Genomic DNA, 18,807 nt, shown 5'->3' with positions numbered 1-18,807 from the left:
GAAGGCTTTCATTTGAAGGGAATTCCTGAAGATGATAGCGACACCACCCCCAATTTTGTTTGATCTGTCATTTCTGAGGATAGAGTAGTCAGTGGTAACCAGAAGATCAAACAAAGTATGAGAGGCGTCATTAAACCAGTGAGGAAGAACATGTCAAGATTCTGGAGGGTGATAATGTCAGAAATTTCCAATATGTGTTTGATTGCAGATCTGCAGTTGTGGAGCAAGCAGTCAAGCTCTGACGCAACTGTTTTGGTGATGGGGGTGTTAAGGCTGTTAAGGGAGATAGGGATAAGATTCTTGAATGAGGGTGCCCGGTAAGAGGGACGCTGGTAGGTTCTGACAGAGGAGATGGTCTGAATAGTGAACTGCGTAGAATTAATAGGAGAGGAAGGTGGAGGGAGAGTGGCGCTGGTGGTCTTGTAGCTGGCTAGTAGGTTGGAGATGTCTGTAGGTCAGACTGTGGTCGGCTTTATTGGGGTGCGGGAGCACGGAACTCCTCGGGAGGATATTAGGGAAGGGGGATATCTTGGTGCTTAAAAGTGAGATGGATGTTACAAGCTGGGAAATAGAAGAGATGAGAGAATCTAGTTTATTTTCCAGGGAGAGGAGAGCTGAGCACAGAGTGTTTGGTGGCTCGATGGATAAGGACGGGAGTGCGGAGAGAGAGGAGGGACGGGGAGGGGTGGGGGAATGGGATAGAGGAGGTGGTGCAGAGGGTGATTGAGGATGGGGAGGGAGGGATGAGCGGGAAACGGGAGGGAGTGCAGGGAGTGAGGGAGGACGAGGCAAGGCGGGGGAACGGGATAAGGGAGGAAGTGCAGAGGGAGAGGGGGAGGGTAGGGGTGGAGGAATGGGTGGGGAGTTGGGGAGCAAGGGTAGAAGGTGGGGAAAGATGGTGGGCAATAGGAGTGGATGGTAAAACAGTGGTGGGAAGAGAAATATTTTTACTGGTGTTGAACAGAGGGGAAGATTAGAGATCATAAATAGGAGGAAAGGTTGAGGAGTTGGAGGGGGTCTAATGAAGTCCAAAGGAAAGGGGAGAAGAGAGGAGAAGAGGCTAAACAGGGAAGGGAGGACAGGGGGTTAGATGAATGCCAAAGGTACATGGAGAAGAGAGGAGAGGGTGCTGTATAGAGGGGAGGGAGGGTGGTCCAAGGAAGGCCAGAAGTATGGGGAGAAGAGAGAGAAGGTGCTTGACAAGTACTGTAGGTTACGAACAATGATTGAAAGGGGACAGGTAACAGGTGGAGTGGGGGGGAGATGAGGAAGGATTTGTTGAGGAAGGAGACATGGTTAGGAAGCAAAGGAAGAGGGAGAGGAGGTTATAGAGAGAAGGGAGGCGGAAGAGAATAATTTAGGGGATGGGGAAGAGCGGAAAGGGATGAAGTGAAAGGGGGAGGGAAGGGGGGAGGTAAGGAAAGTTGATTGGTAGACCAGGTTATAAGACAGGTGGAATAATAAGGGGGAGGTTGGTTGGATTAGGGGGGAGGCGAAAGAGTTAGAGAATCGGGCATGTGAGGGTGGGGAGGGGGAGTGGATGCCGGAGGCAAGGTAGACAAGATAGGGGGAGGAACCAATTGGGAAGGGGGAAGAGTGGAAGAGGAGGGAGCAAAAGTAGGGGGGAACAAAGGGTAGGCCTGTGACTCCCGGGAATGCAGCTTGATAAAGTATCGAGAAGTCAGGAGAGGAGCTCAAAGGAGAATCCAAGGAGATCATAGTTGTATGGGTTGGACGAAGGGCGTGGAAGAGATGGTCAAAGAGAGAAAGACAGGAGTCTGTAGCTTGTATCATGACAGTGCCATTATTGTAAAGTGTAATGGTGAGAACGCTATTAAAGCTAGTGGAGGGGGAAATTTTTCGCCGCTGTCCATGCGGGATAGATGAGGAGGAGGAGACATTGAAGGAAGTGAAGAAGCTGGTGGACCAGGAAGGGATATCGTGAGTGAAACAAATTAAGTCATTAAGTCATGCCTGTTGTTGGCAACTCCCAGTGGGACTTGGAGTCCCAGGGAGCACCACATTCCATATGACCCAGTTGAGGCCGGGGGGAGGAACCCTTCAGCAGTCATCCCGCGGCATGGGACGCACACAGGCCATGCCCGGGCAAAGGACAGGGACATCTGCGACTGTCCGTGCCTGGACAAGGCTGGGCTGGGCCTATCCTCTTGGCCTCAAGTTATTTTGGTAATGCTGTTTTCTTCTGCAACATACAGCTAGATTCTTCACTTTTACCCTCATAGAAGTAAATGGAATTAAATTGCTAGTGACTTGATACATTACATGTGACTTTCTTTCGACTTTCTCTTAACTAATAGAGTCAAGCGATCTGGCGTGGGCTTCTAATTAGGAGAACCAAAGTGACTGTGTTTTATTTTTGTGTGGACTCTCTCGATAACATGGGAAACGTAAAGTTGGCGGGACCAAGGATGATGTTGATACTAAACGCACAACTATTGATAGTTTTCTGGCAAGAGCTGTGGGGGCTATCTCTAAAGAGATTGATTTGGCCAAGCGTCTCGTATCTTTGGGTATGGCCATACCAAGTGGGCTAAGTGGCCATATGAGGAGTAATGCGGGAGCCTGATTTGGGAGTGGTAGTATTAACTAGTGGGTCGCGTGATAATCAGGACGTTCAGGACAGTCATACCTCCCTTAAGCTGCCCAGGGAATCAGAGGCAATACCAGAGACAGCACCTCCCCCGCCCCCCCCCACCATTCAGGCCCCCACTTCCCTGGTACGATCATCAGAGGCCAAATGCAAGCGGAGGTCGAAGAGGGCAGTGGCCGCTAACCAAAGCCCTGCTGTACCACTTTGGACTAGGGTTGACAATCATTCTGCTCCTATGGATGAGCCCCATTGGGAATTTGCCCTACGTACATTTGTTGAGGTTATTAAAAATATGGTCTTACCACTAAAGGAGAAGCTGGAGTGTTTGGAAGAGAAAATTGATAAAGTAACTTTCCTTTGTTTTTTTATGACTACTAGGTGCACGGCAAGCGCCAGTGAGACTATAGAGGAGTGGTCCCCTATTAATTTAGGTGAGAATAGCTCTGTCTTTAATTCTAATCCTATTAGGACTCAACTTACTGGTAAGGTGCCCTCTAGGATAGGGGGATACCTGGGTAAGTTAGTGAGGGGTCTGTACGTGGGAAAGAACTGGGGACCGCCTCAATACCTGGCCCCTCGTGCACACAGTTAGTAGCCATGGATAACCAACAGTGGAACTTCCTCTTCTGTTCGGACAACCAGACGCAGAATTTTCTGAACCCGAAGATCCCTGGTCTAAGTACTGTTGAATTCTGGTAGATTGTCTATTTGTGACCCTATAATTATTAATCTGCCACCTGCATGTTATCCATATGTGGCTCTTTTGGTCAATGTGCCCCCCTTGAATCCAGGACAACAAGAATCCACCGTAACCTTGAAGAACAATGTTGTACATTGGCTGAACTTGAATACCCTATTTTCTTCTGTGCGTGCTCCCACATTTTGTCAGGAGAGTGGGGTGGGTTGGGCCACTTGGGAAAACTCTTAGGGGGCGATTGTATTATTATAAAGATTTTCCATCCAAGCCATGCTAGGGAAGTTTTGATCAAATTACCCTTGTCTTCACCATTTGCTAGTACCATGGCTCTTTGTCTATTGAACTTTTTATCATCATTTACACCGTCCTAACAATACTAATAAATGAAATCATAAACTACAGAGAGCGTATGGCTTCCCCCTTGGCTGTGTCTATTAGATTTCAAGTGCTGGGTTCTCTCCAAAATAATGACTGACTTACGGATCTTATACCTAAAGTAAGAATGGGCAGGGAAGATCCTGTGGGAGTAAGCGTGGCTAAAACTAGGAAGGATTAATTTAATCCTAAATTACCTGGTAATGGTCTCTGTAATAACAATGGCATTTTTGGGTCCTTTGATAGTGTTGAATCTGCCATTAATGTTATACATGGTACTAACCTTAGCCTCAGGTGTGTATACCTTATTGATCTAGTCTCTAGGTTCACTAATCAGCTCATGAACGATTGTTATTACTTTGCATGCTGGATTGTGGATGGGCTATCAAATAAGATCGGAAGTCTAGAAGGGGAACGTACCATAGCTGACCTCGATGTTCTTTGTTTACAGGAGACATGGAGTGTGAATCTGATACATGTTGAGGAGTTTTCTTCACACTGTTTAGGTGCTATACCCTCTTGTGCAGTGTGGGCTTAGAGAGGGTTACAGATTCTTATTTCTAATAGGCTCCCTGTAATTATTAAAATAGCTTAATGGTAGGACCCCCTTCCTAGTTGATGTGGCTTACTATCAAGGGAGAGCATGACCTGGTTTTAATTAATTTATACAACAATGTGTTTGATCGTATGTGTAGCAAGGTGGCCCATGCCCTTGGTCTGGGTTTGAAAGCTTTCCTCCGCCATATTCGTTCCAATTTTGTGATCCTTTGGGCGGCAGATTTTAACCACCAGGTCTGTTCCCTTGTGGCATCTTCCGCGTGTGGACTCTTTGATCAAGACTGGGAGGGTGTCACTCACTTTTGCCATAATGAGTATGGGGACGCCCTTAATTTAATTATTAATAAATACGATCTGCATCAATTGACTTACAAACGGGGAGGGAATGGAGTTTTAATCCCTACCTTTAGGAGAAGAAATGCTGCCACGATTATTGATCATATTGCGGTGTCAGCTTAAGCAAGTCATAAGTGCAGTACCCCACACGTGGTCCAGACCTCAAACAGTGACCATAACCCCGTAATGATGCCTTTCCTATTCCGGGGAAAGAAAAATGTGAATTCCATCTGTAGTTAGTAGTATCATTCCCACATGGCCTAATGGGTTGAGAATCAAATTGGCAGGATTTGACCCACATAGTTTAACTTGTGACATTTTAATTAGTAAATATTACGGAATTGAATTATTGTTTAAATGATGAGGTAGCTCCCCATGTGTTATTGGACAATTTTAATCATATAGTAAATTATATTAATGAATCTTTGACTCGTGAAGAGCATCCCTCTCGGGTAAACATAAAAGGATGGTTTGACCACTCATGTACTCTGGCATCTTGGCGCCTTAAGGTAGCCTTACATAGTTCACCTAGGGATAATGTGCTAATTAAATCCCTCTGCAATGGTTATAAAAAGGCAATTGCCACAAGGAAGAAACCCCTTCAGGAAGAGGTATGGTCTAAGCTGTCTGTAGCTGTAAAACTCACATTTTGGAAGACGGTTAATGCCCTGTTTCTAAAAAAATTATGACACTCCAGAATTTAATTAATTTGTTCCTTGTGAAGTGAAACTTGGGTGGTACATTATTCTGCCATTTTCAATGTAAACTTAAGGAGGGTGTAGTAGAATTCCATGCAATGATCTTAGGCCAGAACCCTCTCTTATTGAATATTTCTGTTGCAGAGGTATCTCTAACTTTTAGAGAAAGTTCTGGGGGAAGGGCACCTGTAGCCGACGGGGTCCCTGTGGACGTATTCAAAACAGTCATAGATTTATGGGAACTCATCTTGACTAGGGTATTCAATGCTGCTGCGACATGCATAATTCAACCATCATGAGGTATATCTACTGTGGTGCCAATCTATAAGATATGTGACCGGTCTGACCCCAAAAATTATCACCCTATCTCACTTCTGGACTCCTCAGTAAAAGTTATGAGCATAGAGTTACCGAGGAGGCTAGAGAATTTGGTTGGGGAGAATGCTGTTTTATCTCCAGTTCAGTTTGGCTTTCGAAAAGGTCAAGGTACAATAGAGCAAGTTGACTTGTATATGTTGATAGGAAAATATACCTGGGCGAAACCGGGGTCTCCCTATCTATGTTTTGCGGAATTAAGTAGGGCATTTCACTTAGTGGACCACTCAATTTTATAGTCAACATTTCTGTTCCTTGGTGCTTCAGTTGCAATTGTTAATTTTTGGGCATGCCAGTACTCAAACTTATGAAGCAAAGTACGTTACGGACCACAGGGTGAACGCTCGCCCTCCTTTAAAGTGGAGGGAGGATACAACAGGGTTGTGTGTTGGCCCTATTACTATTTTCTCTTTTCATCAATGGGGGGGATACTTTTTTACAGGCTATTCAAGCTGATGCTCCTTGTGTTGCCAGGCATCCCATTCCAGGATTATTATATGGTGATGACGCTGTGTTGCTATCTAGGACCCCGGTTGGCCTACAGAAATCATTGGATGCCTTTGGGGAGTTTATGGCCTCAAGGAGTATGTTGATTAATAAATCCGAAACTGTTAAAATGATCTGCGGGCACAACCCCAAAAAATATAGATCCTTTTACATCAATAATACACCTATTGATGGTGCAAACTCTTTCTGTTATCTGGGAGTCCTATTTTCGAGCAATGGCTGCAGAGCCCAACAAGTACTTAATGCTATAGCTAAAATGGGCAGAAGTAAAAATTGAATTTTTAGGTTTTCCTCTAAGTTGGGCAGCAGGCCAATTAGAGAAATGGTAGCAATATACTGCTACTTATGGTGCCGGCCTTTGGGGGTATACGTCTAGTAAGCAACTGCAACTTGAGGGGACTAGTTTTACTAAATGTTTACTCTGTCTACCCACTTCTGCTTCTAACTTTATTTTTTATTTTTTTGTGTAAATCTTTTTATTGTAGAAAAACATTTTACATGTACATATTCAAGCACCAGGTGTTTAGCACATACTAATTTAAGCTTTGTTACGTTAGATGTTATCCCAACCCCATGACAGTTAGTCAGGTCAATATTCACCATGATTATTCTGTACAGGTTCATCCAGTAATGTAAGGGGGTAACAGGAGGGGGCGGGTACAAATGTCAACACGATAGGCATTCCATTTGGCCCATACTTGAGACCACTTTTTCGGGCATCCCCAGGAGACATATACGTTTTTTTCTCGAAACATGCACCAGTCCATGTCTTTTTTCCATGAGTTTAGGCCTGGGGCTTCACTTGCCCCCCACAGTCTGGCAATATTACGCTTGACTACCATATGTCCCATGGGCCTCTCTTTGCTACTCAGGTCTGTCGGTTCCCATACATTCAAGATACCTTTTGGCCTCTAAGGTCTAATCCAGTTCCAGAACTCCCCCATACAATTGAGAACATCTGTCCAGTATTTACTTATTTTGGGACATTCCCACAGGATATGCTGGAACGTACCTTCACTACCACAATGTCTCCTACAGCTGTATAACTTCGCTATATCCCATGTGAACCAAAGCTGGACCCGAAAAATATACTCTATGGAGAACTTTGAGTTGCACCAGTTTAAGTCGTGATGAAATTGCGACTTCGTTAGGGGAGGCGAGCACCTCCGTCCAATCTTCATCATCCAGTTCTGATAGGTCGACTACCCATTTTTTCTGGAGCCATCCTAGGGGATCAGGGGCATAATTGATCAACTTTCGGTAAGTGAGGGAAATAGATTTCTTAGGTATATACCCATCTAGTAGCCTGTCCTCCAGTGGAGTTGCCTCAGGGAGTGCCTCCCCTAACTGTATAGTTGTATTTACGGCATGTCGCACCTGGTAGTATCTAAAGATTTCTGAACCTGCGAGTTCATATTCTCACTGCAATACTGAGAACTCTTTCACCTTACCCTCTTTTCACATATCTCCCACCTGAGACAGTCCGATTAGATCCCACTTGTCAAATCCCTTGGTGTTCCGAAGGGTTCCTAGCAGGTACGAGTCCCACAAGGGAGTGGTCTGCGTAATTCTCTTGTCCCATCCTAGACTTTTATGTGTGGTATTCCAGGTCTGGACCGAGTGTAACATGGGTCCGGTCAGTCTTAGATTGGTGAATCTAGAGTAAGTGCCCTGGTGGAGGACCCACCCGGCAGAAGCCATCTGTCCATTCTATATCCAGGGTCATCGTGTGGACGGTACATACCCTGGTTGAGAGCTGTAGTTGTGCTGCCCAGTAATATTTTTTAATATCTGGAAGGCCTATCCCCCCATCATACCAGCCCCGTACCAACTTCGGAAATGATATTCGTGGCGTTTTCACCCACAATAACATTCTTTGTTCACTCTCTATGGCCACAAAGTATGCCGCAGGAACAGGACCAGGCAAGTTGTGTAGAACGTATAGAAATCGAGGCAAGGACATCATTTTAAAAAGTGCGGCCCTGCCCAGCAAAGAGAGCGGGAGAGATTTCCAGTGCTCCACATCCCTTCTAAGGAGTCGCAGTGGTGGTAGGAGATTGTGATCATAGTATGATTTAGGGTCACTGGGAAGGTATTTGAAACTGTCCGCCGCCTCTGTCACGCTACATCCCCTAGGCAGGGGCGGGAACTTCCCCTGTAATACATAGGTCAGCGACTTAGTCCAATTAATGGTGTATCCGGAGTAACTGCCAATGGTGGTAAATATGTTGAGGACTCTACTGATCGATACTCGTGGTGTTGCTAGGTATAGCAGGATGTCGTCCGCATATAGGGAGATAAAAATTCTTCCAGTCCTCTGACCATCTCAGCCCCCTCACGATGGGATCCTTCCGGATCCAGCTCACCAAAGGCTCTAGCTTAAGAGCAAAAAAGAACCGGGACAGAGGGCATCCCTGCCTCGCCCCCTACCGCGGATGAAAATCTCAGATTTTTTATTTGCTTCTAACTTTATTGTCCATCAAGAGTTGGAACTACAATATTTACAGGATTTGCTTTTGGTTAAGCATTTGCTCCTTTGGTTTTCGATTTGGTCAAGATCAGAGACCAGTTTCCCCTAATTGATTATTTTAGATTGTTTAAGTTTGGTCAGTGTCTCACGTATTTCGTGGTTGTCAAATATTAATTCTACCTTTAAAACTCTTTTTAAACTGTGAGTGTGGGACGATCATCTGAAGACCTTGACACTTACTAAGAATTTGATTAAAGCTACTTTTACTAGGCATAGGACGGATCTTAGAATGAGTTTGGTGGGTCTCGGGCTAAAAAATTCCACAGACTCGACAATTCTCGCTCCGGGCTAAAAAATTCCACAGACTCAACAATTCTCGCTCCGGTGCCTACTCAACTCACGGGGTCACACTCTGCGACTCTGGGCAATAGCTTGCTTAATCTCCACTACGGCCCCTCGCGGCGGGATGCCTGGCTTTCACCTTGTGGATTCCCTGCCGGGGTATCTCGCAGGGGAATACCAGGACGGGTTCCCTAAGCAAGCGCCTTGATACCTTCGGGTGATACGTGCGCTATATAAGTCGCAATACATTTACATACATTTACATGAAAACAACACTCCCCGGGTATAGGTCTCTTTCTTTGGAGGAAGGATATCAATGTTATCTGTCCCACGTCATTATAAATCAACGCCAATATGTACCTACAAGGAGTCGGCTTGGTATTGTGCACCATCTGGTAGCCTTTTCCACAATGAAGTTGTGCCCACCTGAATCGACCACTTGCCCAAGAGATGATATAAGTAAGCAGAGCACGATGCATTTTATACTATTCTGCAGGTTTTATTCTGGTTATAGGTGCCGCTATCTTAAACCGCTTTTTATTGCACAGAATATTAGGAACTGCAAATTATTGCATTATCTGTTATTCTTAAATGATGACTAAGTGTGTTTTAACGTTGCTGTTTTTATTCTAAAGGCTATCAATTCAAGGAATAGTATCATGTATTAGATTGTATTGGCCAGGGGGAGTAGTAGATTATTGATCTGTATTATATCTTATTATGAATCATGTTTTATATCCTGCTATATTGTGATGTTTTAACTATGTTTTATGTACTGTTATGGCTGCTTTTTAATTAGCTGAGTAAAGTTTGAAACTGTATTGACTGTAAAAATTATAATGTTAATCCATGTCAACAAGGTAGGTCTCGTTTACATTTCACATTTGACCACAATTTACCTTCCTAAGATTATTTGCTTTTCCCAGGATGTTGTTTTCTGCGAGTTTATTCATGCAGCATATTAATTACTTTGAGCTGGCTCGCCTTTTGTTCTCTGTGTTAGTTCAAATTGTGGGTAGTTGTTTATAATAAAGCATGTCTGACTTTCCTCCTGGAGATGAGGCAAAAGACAATGCGAGATTTCCACAGTGTCTGTCAGTTGGACATAAAGGTGTTCACTTCAGAATATATACTCATCCAGTCCTTGGCCTCGCTGTCTGCAGAATGCACACAGCAATGGTCGTGAATGACAACTGCAATTGTGATTCTGACACGTGAGAACGAGGTAAACAACTATCAACATATTTACAGTGCTAAAAAAAATGAAAATGCAGTGCTTACCAGTGATTAGGTGCACTGTGTGTGTGGTGTGTGTAGCAGGTAGGCAAATGAAAGAAATGCAAGGCAGTACTTACAGGCGAGAGTAAAAAGAGGGTGCAGATGAGGAAAGAGATGAGGTGTGGAATATGCAAATGGAGATCGCCAGAAAGAAGTAGGTTTGAAAAAGTGTCTCACAGAGCAGCTAGAGGAAAGTAATGTGAAGGGAAGAACAAGAGTGTTTATGATACTCGGAAGACTGCACGTTCCACTGATCTCAGTAACAGAATACACGTAAAGAGGCACCAAAATATTGGTCGGGTGGCATGCAATAGAATGCACTCGATTTTAGTTTACATTCTTTAAGCTACACCCTTAATTACAAAGGCCATAAGCATTGGAAAGGATTCCTAAATAGACCTCTTAAGCCACGCACTTTTCAGAGGCCCCCATGGTACAAGTCGAGGGTACAGGTGGGTTGAAGGCGTCTACACTCTCTTTTCACAGGGTGGACACAGTCTACCCTGCTAAGAAGTTGGTCCCCACCACCGAAATATTATAAACTCCTCCCGGTGTAAATTTCAGACTCCCGGACAAATTCAGCAGCGCCCCCACATTGTCGGGTTTCATTCCGAGCAACAATGAGTATGTAGGGGGCTTTGTAATTTTAAATTCCGGCCGGGTATAAAACAGAGGCCGGATTTAAGGAGCCATTAGGCCCCCTTTTGTTGAAATAGCCAGGTTGGGAGCTATCTGGAGCCTCACACCTAGATGCAAATGAAATGGAATGAAAACAATAGCACACATCTTATTACTTCACAAGTACACTTAAGAGAGGCATACTTTCAACATTTGTACAGTCCCTCTAAAAGAGAGATATGCATGCACTGTAAGAATGTCAGATGTGTTGGTCTGCCCCAGTATATACATAAATAACAATTTAAATACCACGTTTTTGTTTTATTTATTTTATAGTGCTATTCATCCCAGTGCAGTGCATCAGAGTGCTTTGCATCACTCGTACACATTATACATTGACAATAAATCATATTTGTGTAAATCAATGTGCACAATGTGTTACATAAGACAATGAGGGTTGCAAAGTAGGAATCACATGCCCTTTATAGCTCACTGTGCTATATTAGAAGGATTACAATTTATGAATTGAAAGTAACAAAGGGATCTCTGAGTTAAAATCAGTAACCCACTTACTCATGCCCATACAATAAAAATCTGTCGTCTGCATGTTACATGATGTGCTTTGCAGGAGACATAATAATCCTTTATGCTACTATGATTGAAAACTGGGACTAGACAAAACACAGATCTTTCCAGTAAATATTTTAACCTTCAGCGTTATCTTCCCATTATTATTATTCCCTGAGATTTACTGGCCACACAAAGATCTCTGCAGTGGATGCCTTAACCCCAAAAGATATTTTGAAATGCAGACTTTGTAACTTATTAAGCAGGACAAATTTGGTGCCATGTTTCTCCTTATTACCAATTTCTTTGACTCAGGGTTTAAAAATAGAAATGTATAAGCTGAGGCCCAGATTTTGCGTCAGGGTTGCGCCACTTTTTTGGCAAAACCTTGACAGAAAATCTAATTTGTTAAATATTGTAATGCGCTCAGACGTACTTGTGATAGACTTGCTAAACTGCCCTCAGAAGAACTCATGCTAGATCTGCTCAACATATATGAGGTCTGAAGATCTGATGTCCCGTCTTGCGATGCCACTTCTTGTGATGTCACGTGTGATGTCACGCATTGTTGTCATGTGTGATGATGTTACTTACATACTGCCTACGTTGGTTGCTCACCCCACTTCTTTTTTAGGTCTCGCGACCTATCGATGCGCGCATGCGCATCGAGCGGAGCGAGAATTCAAGCGGCGAAAACATCATGAAACCACCAGCTTTTTGCTGGCGTTTTCATGGCGTTTTCATGAAGTTCATGTGAACCACGTGTTCAAACATGAACGCGCATCAGCCTCCCTCCATTTGCCGCAGAGCACATCAAAGGGCTTCGCCCAGCGTGCGCTCTGCGGCTTCTCGGCTTCTCCTCCCCTAATTAGTCATTTTCGCCGCTCCCCTGCCCGCCGTGTCGCATTTCTCCTCCCCCCTCCTCTTCTCTGCCTTCTGCCTTCCTTTCCCGGCGCACGCATTTTTTTTTTTTTTACAAGCCATAAAATGAGATACTGTTTGTTGGCTTACAACACACAAGTCTCGTAGTACTGTTTCTCCCAATCATCTACACGACCTTTATGAGTCGTATAAGTGATTCATTTTCACCCAAACAGCTTCATGTCAAACTGCTTGATCCTCGTCGCTGTTTAGGCATTAAGCGCTGTGATCTGTTAGCAAGCAGCAGCTCTCTCCAAACAACCCCCGCCTACCCCGCCTACCCCGCCTTCCAACACAACACAAGCGAGCCTGCTGCCTCGGCGAGCACAGGGTTCAAGGTTGAGAGAGAGCTCATGAAATGAAACGGCTTCTATTAAATGATGCAAGTGTTGAAGCCTGTCGAGCTTGCATGTACCCCGTATCTGCACACTTCTCAGCACGGTGTGTATTGCATTTAAGGAGTTTACCTTACATTTGATCTTCCTTGCTTTTCAGCTTTCAGCCTGGCTCTCTCTGATAGTTCAGCAATCGAGGGAGGGCAGCTGCAGAAACAGCGAACAACCATTGCCAGACTACAGTGGTTCATCGACGCATGGCTTCATTTTCAGCTTCCTGGGATTTGACTTTCCACGTGGGAAGGCAAACATTATTGTTAACAAGCATTGGCATTGCCAATAGGTCTCGCTTGTGGGACCTTATAAGTATTTAGTTTTGCAGCACAATATCCGATTATGCAACAAGGATATTGTGCTGCAAAACTAAATACTTATAAGGTCCCACAAATGCGAGACCTATTGGCAATGCCAATGCTTGTTTGTTTTTACATTATGTCCTGGTGACCCACACCTTCATTTTTTGTTCATCCCACTGAAAGCTCTAATGGTTGATATTTTTATATAAAAAAGGAATTTGAGGTGATTGGTGCTGTGACCCTACAACATCCCATGGGGGAATGTGAAACCTCTCCCACCGTTTACGTTCCACCTGTGGCGGTCAGAGGACTGGTGGGACTAGGTTTCCAGCTATTCGATGTTGAAGCTACACATAAACTCAGGGTCTCTACCAGTGTGTTTTACTTTTGACATAACTCCTTAGCTCTTAGGTTTGTTAATAGGCTGTAAACAAGGCTTCTCCAAGGAGTAGCTTGTGAGCAAGTGGTAGCTCTCTAGCTGCCTAGAAGTAGCTTGCCTGTGTCCAGTCCTGCCTACTGAATTAGAAGCTTTTGCTTGACTAGATTAATATATGTATACCAAATTTGAAAAACTTTGTATGTAAACAAGAATGTGATTATTTTCAGGACTCATAACCTAATTGTTGAATTTCAAAATATATTTACAGCTGATGTTTGAGTTATAAATCATGTGACGTTGCGGAGGCTTATTACTAATATTATTATTTTAGTGCCACGGGCATTAAAGATATGGCTGTTATGTATTACCCATGTAAAGTCATCCAAATTGACATACTTTTTTTTACATTACTGATGGCTAATCTGCCTGATGCAGAGGTGATCATTGTGGGTAATTTAATACAGGGAGGCCACAAGCAGAATCTCGTCTGATGTGCTTACTATTGCAATACTAATTAGTAGCTTGGGATTTTTTGGGGATCATAAGTAGCTCTCATAACAGAAAAGTTAGAGACCCCTGCTGTAAGCTTTCTTCAGATTCTGCAAAGGGAAAGTGAAACAATCAAGAAAAGGATTGGCACAGCTTGTCTCTACAGGGGGGACGCAGCATGTTCTTTGCAGATCTCACCACTAAAGAATCCAACATGTATCTTCTACTTAACTCTGGATGAAAGTAAGCAATCTCAAAGGCGGTCCTGTTGCCTGGGTCTTCAACCTCGTGGCCTGCTCCCTTGCAGGACAGATGGCAGAGAAGTGGGTCAATGGATCTCGGACAATTCTGCCATAGGTGCAAGTTTCTGCTCCAGTGTCCTTTCTCTGACCCTTTGTATGTTGAGGATTAGGGGGTAAGGGTATTTTAAATGGACCGGCCCATTGGGCTGTCTGGAAATGCACCTTACAATGTAGCTAGTTGACGGTTGTCTGCCCTGTCCTCCCTGGGGTCAACAGGCAAGACACAAACACTAGGGAAACAATATAATCATAGAGCCACCATAGAACGGCGTCTGGGGTGAAAGGACGATGGGTGAGACGGTCTGCATTGTGGATAGTCCAGATCATAAACATAATACACTTGGCTTGTGTAGTGATATTAAGTCCCTGGCCTCTATTTTTTATTAGATAGCTCCTTTATTATCAACGTTTAAAAAGCACTACATGTGGAATTGCGCACGCCTACTATACGAGAAGCCAGTCTTACCCGATGAGATGCAGGTCAGCAGGTGGGCAGGTGTGGAATAGCCATCTGAAATGTTGGTCAGTAACTCAGGCACCTGAAGCACACTAATGGGGATACAGGATGATATGTGTATTAGGGAACAACGTTCTTAATACTGGTGCATAACATCGCTTTTTGAAGTTGCAGTTCGGGTACATTGCGTCCTTTCATGCCCCTCCCTTCCCTTTGGGCTAACGTTTCCATTGAAAACATCTACATAGTCATATCCTTGTGCACACACATTCATTCAGGGCACAAGTTGAGGGTAGACGGAGTTTACCCACTTTTTTCCCAAGGTGGCACCATCTACCCAGCCAGGAGATTGGGCTCCACAGAAATATACTAAACTTTTCCCAGTGTACCCAGTGTAATTTTTAAACACCTGGACACACTCAGCAGCACCTGCACATTGTCTTCTTTCGGCAGGAGTAGCAATGACCAGGGGAGGGAGGATAAATGAACCTATACTACGTGAAGTGCAAAGGGGGTCGAGGGGATTCCCCCTTTCGGAACTAAAACCCTCACACACCCAGCAAGCTAGGTGTCATGCTTCATCATCTGGATTTTGCTCCTCGTCAAACTGGAGCTGCAATGTCTGACGGGCTCCCATGAAGGGGCTTTTTACCGGAGATCTTTTGTTAATTAATCCACTAAACAAATTTTTATAGGTGGTTAACTACCTTTCCTTAAAAACAGTCACCTCACCTCACTGTTTCTATGGAAAGGTAGTTAACCACCTATTAAAATGTGTTTAGTGGATTAATTAACCTTTTTTTAAACTCACCCACTGATCATGTCTACACTCTCACTAGAGCCCTCACACCCACATGCACCAAGTGGCAGGAACAAAAGATCTCCGGTAAAGAGCCCCTTCATGGGAGCCCGTCAGACATTGCAGCGCCAGTCTGACGAGGAGCAAACCCAGATAATGAAGCATGACACCTAGCTTGCTGTGTGTGTGAGGGTTTTAGTTCCGAAAGGGGGATTCCCCTCGACCCCTTTTGCACTTCACGTAGTATAGGTTCATTTATCCTCCCTCCCCTGGGGAACAGTGTATCCTTCTTTTGTTGATATAGCTCCAGGGCATATACACTGGCCCCCGTTAAAAATAGCCCTCTTGGTTCCTCCCTTTGTTGAATAGTGGAAACAAAGACACACAGCTTATCACTCACAGGTAGTTAAAAGAGACGCGATAAGACGTATGCATGCACTGAAAGAATGTTAGATGTGTTGGTCTGTCTCAATAGCTACACAAATAATTTAAATACCACTATTTTGTTTTAATTCTTTTATAGTGCAATAGTGCTACTCATCCAAATGCAGGGTGTCAGAGTACCTTATATCACACGTACACATTATACATTGACAAATCATATGTGTGTAAATCTATGTACAGGATGTGTTGCATAAGACAGTGAGGGTTACAAAGTGTAGGAGCCACATGTCTTTCATAGCTTACTGTGCTATATTAGAAGGATTATGCTTTATGATCTGCAAGTAACAAAAGAATATGGGTTCAAACCAGCAACCCACTTATCCATTTACATAAAATAAAATACTGTTGTTTGCGTGTTACAAAATGTGCTTTGCAGGAGCCATTAACAGTCTATGCTACTTTGATTTAAAACTGGAGACAAAACACAAATCTCTCCAGCAAGTAAGTTAACCTCAATGGTTAGCTTACCATTATTATTATTCCCTGAGATTTACCTGGCCAACAAAGATCTCTCCAGCAGGTGTCTTAACACTATAAGATATTTTAAAAGGCAAACTTTACAACCAATTAAGCAGGACAGATTTGCTGCCAGGGGTCTTAGTTTTGCATATTTCTGTGTGGCAGGGCTTTAAAAAAGAAATGCAAATAAGTTGAGGACCAGATTTTGCATCAGTGTTGCGTTACTTCCCCAAAGCAAAATCTAACTTGTTAATTATTGTAATGCACTGAAATATATTCATGATAGACCTACTAAACATGTGTGAGGTCTTAAGATCTGATATCACTTCTTGTGAGATCGTGGGTTGACGCCACTTCCCATGGTGCCATCTGCTGTCATTCGCCTTGATGTCACGTTCTGTGATGTCACTTGCATACTGCCTAACTTGGCTAATCCTCCCACTTCTGTTTTTTTTTAATGACTTGTGGACTGTACCCATAAGGAGCGTCCCCACCATACCCTGGCTGCACAGTCTCTCCTCTACCTCCATGCGCACTCAGTACAATATAGTGCAACATCTACAAGTACACGACTACACAGCACAGCAAGCTCCCACTCTTCCTCTGTATTTTTCTCACCATAGGGAACCCGTATCTGGACTTCTTGTACTCGATAAAAAGGCCCTCCCAGAGCTTTCGCTGTTCCCTCTTCCAACACAGAACCTCTGAGCTCCTATCTATTGCGCTCTGATCCCGTTATTATTCACGCTGCCTGTTTAAAGCCGCTTCAGCGCCTCGCCGCGCGTAGAAAGCGCTATATAAATGCCAATAAAACACAGACTCACCACAGCACCGATCCGAGGCCGGTCACCACCGAGTGCACCATGGACACGCTGAGGTTCCTCCACCGCCAAGTCCGTGTCCAGTCTTTCTCCACCAACCTGGGCACCGGAAGAGCCCAGAGGAGCCGGCTGAGGACTTTGAAAGTCAGGGCAAAGCCCGCCACGAGCAGCGTAGGGGAGTGAGACAGCACCATGCTGAACAGCGCACAGCTCCCGGAGAGCCCGGCGTCTGCGCTGTCTCCGAGGTCTGTCTCTCGCCTCACTGAGGGTCGTGATTCTGCGCTGTCTCGGAGGTCTCCCGCCTCACCGAGGGTCGTGCTTCTGCGCTGTCTCTGAGGTCTGTCTGTCGCCTCACTGGGGGTCGTGCTTCTGCGCTGTCTCTGAGGTCTGTCTCCTGCCTCACTGAGGGTCGTGCTTCTAGTCGTTGAATCAAGTGGGGTGGATTCTGAACTAGAATATTGATCCTACCAAATGTATCCACTGCCCTTTTGTTACCCTCTGCTCCGGAGTTCTGTAGTCATTTCCCACTCTCTGACGACTCCCTCACCCCGACCCTCCCCTTGCCGGGCCCTCGGGCTGCCTTTTGAGTCAGGTGAGTTCGCAGCTCCAAATAATGTAGAGCTTCGCCGGCTCTTTCTAATTGGTCCCTACGTCCTCGGGTTACCTCACTTCGTCTCGCTATCAGTTAGGCAACTCTCCCCCCCTTCACTCGACAGTCTCCTCACCATCATGTGCTGGGCCCTCAGGCGCACTCTGACCGGACCCTCAAACCGGCACGGTCCTCGGTTCCCCAGGCCACCCTCACTGTGCGCCCTGGGGCAGCCTCACACCCTCACTGTGCGCCCTGGGGCAGCCTCACACCCTCACTGTGTGTCCTGGGGCAGCCTCACACCCTCACTGTGTGCCCTGGGGCAGCCTCACACCCTCACGGTGTGCCCTAAGGCAGCCTCACTGTGTGCCCTGGGGCAGCCTTACACCCTCACTGTGTGCCCTGACCCCTGAGGCAGCCTCACACCATCACTGTGTGCCCTGGGACAGCCTCACACCAGTCTCACACCCTCACTGTGTACCCTGATGCAGCCTCACCCTCACTGTGTGCCCTGGGGCAGCCTCACCCTCACTGTGTGCCCTGAGGCAGCCTCACCCTCACTGTGTGCCCTTGGGCAGCCTCACACCAGCCTCACACCCTCACTGTGTGCCCTGCGGCAGCCTCACCCTCACTGTGTGCCCTGGGGCACTGGGCAGCCTCACCCTCAATGTGAGCCCTGGGACAGCCTCACCCTCACTGTGTGCCCTGGGGCGGCGGCCGCCCTCGCGCTCCAGTGAAAGCCACGAGCCTGGCGCTGAACTCCTCGGTCTGCGTGCAGCTCACTCACTCTCCAGCCCAGCTCATTTTTGGCAACGACTGCGTCTCCTGTTCCTATTTCCGTGCTCATCACGGGCGGCCCGGCCCCTTCTGGTATTCATCTTCGGAGAGACGTCAAGAAGCGCTTCCTTCCTTCAGCCGAAAGGGGAGGGGAGGGGAGCGAGCCAGAAGTAGGATCGGCTCTAGAGTGGAAGGGGGAGGGCAACCCCCACCAAGGTAGCTGCTTGGGCCACCCAAGGTCCATTCA

At 45.6% G+C, this 18,807-nt stretch overlaps 1 protein-coding gene across 1 annotated transcript in view; it reads right to left on the bottom strand.

Moving 5' to 3' along the window:
* The window catches only part of LOC144822488 (TLC domain-containing protein 1-like), a 65,652-nt gene extending 47,072 nt beyond the window's left edge, over nt 1–18,580 (bottom strand). The window contains exons 1-3 of the mRNA XM_078680096.1: nt 17,593–18,580; nt 17,198–17,496; nt 14,681–14,763 (exon numbers count right to left, since the gene is read on the bottom strand). Coding sequence (XP_078536222.1) covers nt 14,681–14,763; nt 17,198–17,388 — 274 coding nt within the window. The 5' untranslated portion in view covers nt 17,389–17,496; nt 17,593–18,580. The remainder of the gene's footprint in view (nt 1–14,680; nt 14,764–17,197; nt 17,497–17,592) is intronic.
* Nucleotides 18,581–18,807: the final 227 nt, after the last annotated feature.

This window comes from Lissotriton helveticus, chromosome 3_1 (assembly GCF_964261635.1).
Source record: "Lissotriton helveticus chromosome 3_1, aLisHel1.1, whole genome shotgun sequence".
Classification (NCBI taxonomy): domain Eukaryota; kingdom Metazoa; phylum Chordata; class Amphibia; order Caudata; family Salamandridae; genus Lissotriton; species Lissotriton helveticus.
The sequence above is the reverse complement of the archived record's forward strand: the minus strand, read 5'-3'. Positions and strand labels throughout refer to the sequence as shown.